General features: G+C 36.3%; 1 protein-coding gene across 1 annotated transcript; it reads left to right on the top strand.

Annotated features, from left to right (window-relative positions):
* The first annotated feature begins 5,114 nt into the window (after nucleotides 1–5,114).
* LOC145679606 (uncharacterized) lies at nucleotides 5,115–6,266 on the top strand. Its single transcript, XM_081750182.1, has one exon. The coding sequence runs from the start codon at nucleotides 5,115–5,117 to the stop codon at nucleotides 6,264–6,266; it is 1,152 nt and encodes a 383-aa protein (XP_081606308.1).
* Nucleotides 6,267–6,499: the final 233 nt, after the last annotated feature.

Here is a 6,499-nt window from a genome sequence, read left to right as displayed (position 1 = left end):
CACACACTAGCCATTAGATCAGCAAGGACGGGTCCTGAGCCTAAACACTCGCAATGAGTCTTCGTATGAAAAATAGCTCTATACATGGCAATTGTAACGGAATTATGTAGATTGTGCTCTGATAATTTATTTTTTAAATGAATATTACCGGACAACTTGCTTATTTTTTGTATAAAAACGGAACATGTAGACGTTGCATTTTAGAAGCAGAAAAAGGGAGAACTGTTAAAAGAAAGGACTTCCGGGTTAACATAGGACGTCTGGTTATTTTCATTCACTCGACTGCCAACAGGAAATATAAAGAACAGTGGAAAGAGCTCGTTTTGTTCTAAATCGGAGACTGTTAATTTATTTCGATAGAGAAAAACTTTTTTCTGTGGATTAGGAGAAACCTCACTCAGAATGACTAGTGTGAAAATGCTTTCACATTTTTTTGGACTGAGTGTCCCTTCTGAAAATCAAACCCGGGATCGACCGCATGAAAGGGTAAAGCATTAGCGACAACGCTGTGTTTTTATGAAAGATCTATATATATAGCTATACTGGTATTACTGTGCGCTACCTGAGATTTGGAGATGGGCTTTCTCCCAGAGACTCTTCTGGGATAGGATTTACCGAACGATTGCACAAATAGAAATAGTAATGTAATAATAATTATTCCTAGATGACACGCAATTATAGCATTATAATGTTTCCCAAAATGAATGTACGTTTTCCCCATATTAAAAAACGTTTTTAAATTTTATTTAATTGTTTTACTGGTAATACATGCTTAGCCATCTATGTGGAAAAAGATTTGTAGTCAACTTAAATGTTCGCCATTCATTTAAATATTCCTTTTCAATAATTTAAGTCAACAACTTCATTTTATAGTAAACATTAAAACAATTTAAGAGTAAACTGGTATCAGTATTTATCAAAAAAGAATAGATTTTCTGTAGAAGAAGATAAGCAGTTCTTATGACCATAAATAACAGTAAAACTATCTTTACGTGGAAAATGCATTTTCAGCACCCATTTTCATCCATCATAATTTCAAACTTATTTTCAGTAGCCATTTTCACCCATCATAATTTCAAACTTATTTTCAGCACCCATTTTCATCCATCATAATTTCAAACTTATCTTCTTGCTTAAATGTCTTATTAAGGAAAAGACACCCGAGGAAATTGTTGTACACGATTTTCCTCCTGAAATGGGAAATGTTTAGAAGCCTCAGTTTTGAAGGTAAGTGACCTCTAACTGAACGGGAATGTATTTCCGCACAGTGCACAGACCCTGTATTGTATGTTATCAGTGGAGCTTTGCAAATATGAAACCATGACAAGTGCTATTGAAATTTTAAGACCGCTAAATCCCACATGTTTTCACTACCCTCGATTACGCGTATACCCATTTTCACCGACGCGCCTGCTTCCTTGGGATGCACCCCCTCGCTCAATTGGGCACTCCTGCTGCGCTACTGCCCCGAATCGGTTAGATAGCATTCGTGCTTTTAGTGGCCACCTAGCACAGGTTGGTATATTTTGGACTAATTTATATGCCCCTAACGTAAAGTAACGCCATCTAACGTAACTTAATGTAATCCAACAAAATACAACCGAATGCAGTGCATTTTTTTTTCAGTTTTCAAAGTGGTCCGGCGATACGGCACTAATGATATATTAAACACTAGCGTCAACTGGGTGGGTAAAAAAAAGAAAACAATAGTAATACGTTCCATTAATCAGTCACTTTTTATTATTACTGAAACGGTCTCTGATAACGGTCATTTTTGATATTTTTATCTATCTCCCTGTTCTCTAGTAAGTTTCATCGTCAAAGTAAAACGACAAAAGATATCCCAAGCGACAAGGCAACCTTACTCAACGTGGTTGTAGGTTAAAATTGATTACTTTTTGTTTAAAGCCGCAAAGTATGTTGAATCTATTGATCAGAATGGTTATCGTGTATGGTTCCATCTTTTAGTTGATGTTATTGAGATGTTGAATGCTTCCTTACCAATACGTATCTGTTCACTTCTAATGACAATTAAAACAACTCAAAATTTACCTTAACTTCTGTAAATTTATGGCAATAATGGGAAAAAGTATTTTCTCTAACTGAATTCATTGCTATTAGAGGGTTCTCGGAAAATTGTACTATTTCTTGGTACGAGAATCACTTAACTTTACAATCTCTATTATCTACAAGCTGAATTTAATTTATCTTTAATACGTTTGATAGAACAGTAAAAACGTGTTTTTGAACGTGAATTATGATTTTTAATTTTTACAAACAACCTAAAAATCTTACAATTTTTAATTAGACATAGCTAGGAAATATAATCAAGAGTACTTAGTAGATACTAAGAATTAATCAGATTCAAAATTGCCCTGTCCAGAATAAATTTGTACATAAAGAATACCAAATTAGTTCCTTGTTTCTTTGCTCAAATCAAAAACAAAGTAGACCTACGTCCAAACCATCCTTGGTGTTGAAAGGACCGCTAATATCCGATTCAAACAAATATTGAAACCGAATTTCCAGAAATTTCAACCTTTCACGGTTTTAGTTGTCACATGAGAGTGGGTTTGGAATCAATCTATAAGACACTGAATCGAATAGAATAACCACTGCTCGTAAGAAACACCATTTTTTGCCTAATGATTATCAATACTAAAATCGAGAATGGTTGATTTCAAATATTTCTGGTTTCAATAGATGGTTAATGAAAGATACGTTGTGATCCTGAATCATTTGAAGAAAGTCTCTCTCTTGTTCTACCGTTTTTCTAGTGACATCTCTCGACAGATAAACAGAAAGACATGGCTGCCGTGTAAGAGATTTCACACTTAAGCAAGATATGATATAGAAATCTAATAATTGTTTCGTTAGTGTATTTTATCATTCCGCAATCATTTTCAACATTGAACGTGTTTCGATTTTTCCCCTGTGTTTTGTGGCTTGCATCTTCAAAACGAGTTTCTAAAATCGCTTTATGCTCAAAGCAAAAAAAGTACATTAACCAGTTGTAAGATCCACAAGCGGCAAGAAGCTTATATTCCGTATCAGCCAACATGCTCGTTAAAAAGAATGTGCAAGATTTATCCTCGATTGCAGTTAAGCTGAGATAAACCTTGCAAACAAAATTGGCGTTATCACCGCGTAAGGAAGCTATTTACGTAGAAGCAAAGATTTACTGAGTTCATTTTATGTACGTTCACAATTTCTTTAACCTCCTGAGACCCAGCGTTCCCTATAGGGAACATCTATATGTTTGGTGTTTTTGTTTATAGCAGTAATAGGAAGGCGGGTATTTTTCCTGAACGTGTACTATAAGCTGGCAACTATGTGACAGCGTAGCGAGTATCGATGGTCATTTGTTTTCTTATGACATCGGACAGTGGAAAGTCAACGAAGATTGCAGAAAACTTCGTGTCTGCATCTCGTAAAGGTAAATATTTGTTTAGAAATATGATTCTTTCATTTTATTTTATTTATTGTTGCTTTATGTACGCATAAGTAGTGTATTGTTGAACTATCGTAAGTCATTTCTTACGACTTACAAAAATTTGAAAAGCGAGTCCTTATTTTCGATGTTCCCTATAGGGAACATTGGGTCACCAAATTGACGAAAGTACTAATAGATGATAGAGTACATTTTCTAATGTGTATGTCCTTGATAAATATTTAGCCTACCTCTATGCAATACGTTAATTTACGTACGTAATGATCTAAATTCATGCTGTGTTTTAAACTTTTTGAAATTTATGTAATTAAAGAACTATTGTAGCCAAAATTTCTTTCTGGTAAATGGTAAATTTCCACTGTTTCCACACTGTCTAATTTTGTAACCAGAAACGACGATTGCAACCAAGCGAAATGTGCCCCTATCTTGAATAAGCAAGCTTAGTGCGTGAATTGACAGAAATGATGATAGAATATCGTGCATAAGATTAATCTAAAATAGTGATACCCACTATTTTTAAAAAAATTATTTCAATTTGAAAGCCTCTGGAATAAATAAATAAATCGATATTTTTAAGTTCACACAAATAAGTGATATATGAATATGAAAATAACATATGCTAAAAAATACTAGATCTGAATCCGCGCCAATTTTGTTCGATTGGCTTCAAAATTTCCTTACTTAGTTTCTGTATATAAGCAATAGTTGGATCGGAATTCAACTATTTTATCAACTTTGACATCTGATTAGAAAATCGTGAATGGATCACTCAATTCTCATACAACTTGCATAAGGTCATTTGGGGTTGTCCCGGCATTTGGGGAATTCCGTCACTTTTAAGCTTCCAACACGGCTGGTCTTCAACGCTTCAAGACCGGCACTTGTCATTAGTGTAGTGTAATTTGCATGAGTGTGTTGCTGTTTGCAATGTGAGTTCCTGACATCTACGTCCGTTTATAAGGGAAACAAAAATTGACGAAGCAGGTAATTTGTCTGTGAATTTTCTGAATATATACCCTGATGTAAGATTTATGTTTCAGTAGCTAATGTGTACCATAAATCTAAAAACGAGTAGATTGGAAAACTATAGCCTGGAATCTTCTATGCGTTATTGCACAACAGGTGCATATCGCCAATCTCCAGAATCAGTGTTGCTAATTGCACATAAAAATGTATGTTAATATTAACAGCATTTAGGGCAATCCCGGCACATGGCTTTGGGGCAACTTCGTCACTTGGTGATATCAGAGTGTTATAGTTAGTGCTGCTAAAATTAATGTGTACACGTGAAGGTGAGTTCTAAATAAGAAACATTTTCTCATTCCAGAAAAAAAATGGTTAGGAATTACATTCGTACGACAAACAAATGTAGTTGGTCCCTCGAAAATATGAAAGCAGCCGTTGAAGCTGTAATGCAAGGGATGCCAGTTGCAGCTGCCGCCAGAGCGTATGATGTTCCACGAATGACCCTAAGTGATCGACTGAAGCGATCTGAGATAGATAAAAGATTTGGTGGCATTTCAACCTTTTCGAAAGTCCAAGAAGACGAACTGGAGAAAAGGATTCTGTAGGATTTGGACTCACAGTTACAGACCTGCGTCGATTAGCATTTTCTTTCGCTGAAAGAAACAACATTAAAAACCGCTTCAATAAAAAAACAAAGATGGCTGGTTATGATTGGGTTTATGGGTTTTTAAAGAGACATAGATCTGTTAGTGTGCGGAAAGCTGAAAACCTCTCATTCGCTCGGGCTAGGGGTCTTACAAAAGATACAGTTGAAGCGTTTTACAAAATTCTCGAAGATTTCTATGATACATACGATTTGTGGGATAAGCCTAGACATGTGTTTAATTGTGATGAAACGGGGTTACAATTAATATCTAAACCAGGAAAAGTGTTGTCCAAAAGAGGGAAGAAAGAAGTGTACAGTCAATCTAATGCAGAAAGAGGGGAGACTGTGACTGTAATGGCTTGTGCAAATGCTTCTGGAAATTTTATTCCTCCTTTTGTAGTAATAAAGGACCAAAGAAAAGAGAACGAATTCAGTAATGGAATGCCTCCAGGAGCAGTGGTTGAAATGTCTGATTCTGGGTATATGACAAGTACAGTTTTCGCAAAATTCTTGGAACATCTTGCAAAGTACAAACCTCAAGGTGAAATTCTTTTGATTCTTGATGGACACGGGTCACATTCTAAGGATTTCAAGGTGCTGGAAAGAGCCTGCGAATTGAATATCAACCTTCTGTGCCTACCTCCTCATGGAACGCATAAGCTTCAACCTCTAGATGTCTCTTTTTTCAAACTTCTAAAGCAATTTTACAATGAAGAATGCCGTATGTGGTTGCGTACAAATGCAGGATTAAACTTATCTATCACAAAATGTGTTTTCGAAACTCTTCTTAGGAAAGCATGGGTAAGGGCTGCTACACTTGCTAATGCCGTTAATGGGATTGAAGCATGTGGAATAATTCCCATAGATCTCCACAAAATTCCAGACAGTGCGTTCCAGCCATCGCTATCTCATTACAGCGCCACTATAAATACTCCTTCTGTTAGTGGCGAAGAACCCCAGTCTGCATCATGTAGTGCAAACTTGGATTTATCTCACCATTATGCTACAGTCTCCAACTCTGGTTCAACATCACAACATAACAACAGCAGTACAATATTATTCTTCCCACATGACAACAATAGGCCTACATCACCAAACAAGAAAAGGTCGCTTCCAAGTTCTACTGATCAAGACTCTGGCACATCTTTTCAAGCATTAGCTCCAACACCCAAGAAACATGTTCGAACTTCCAGAATGCATTGAGGAATCGCAGCAGAAGCAAGAGTCTTGACATCTCTTCAATATATTCAAGAGCTGCGACAAAAGCCAGCACCTCGCCAGAAGGCATGTGGGTCTAAGAAGACAGTTGTTATTCGTAATGGCTGTAGGCGAAAGTTAAATCTTGCGGAATCTCAGACAAAATCCAGTGAGGAAGAGAAGGATTATTTTGGAGAGTGTCATCAATGGTACTATTCCAGCTTTCGAGGAGGGCAATG

The sequence above is a fragment of the Thermobia domestica genome, chromosome 2 (genome assembly GCF_964235325.1).
Source record: "Thermobia domestica chromosome 2, izTheDome1.hap1.1, whole genome shotgun sequence".
Taxonomy (NCBI): Eukaryota; Metazoa; Arthropoda; class Insecta; order Zygentoma; family Lepismatidae; genus Thermobia; species Thermobia domestica.
The sequence above is the reverse complement of the archived record's forward strand: the minus strand, read 5'-3'. Positions and strand labels throughout refer to the sequence as shown.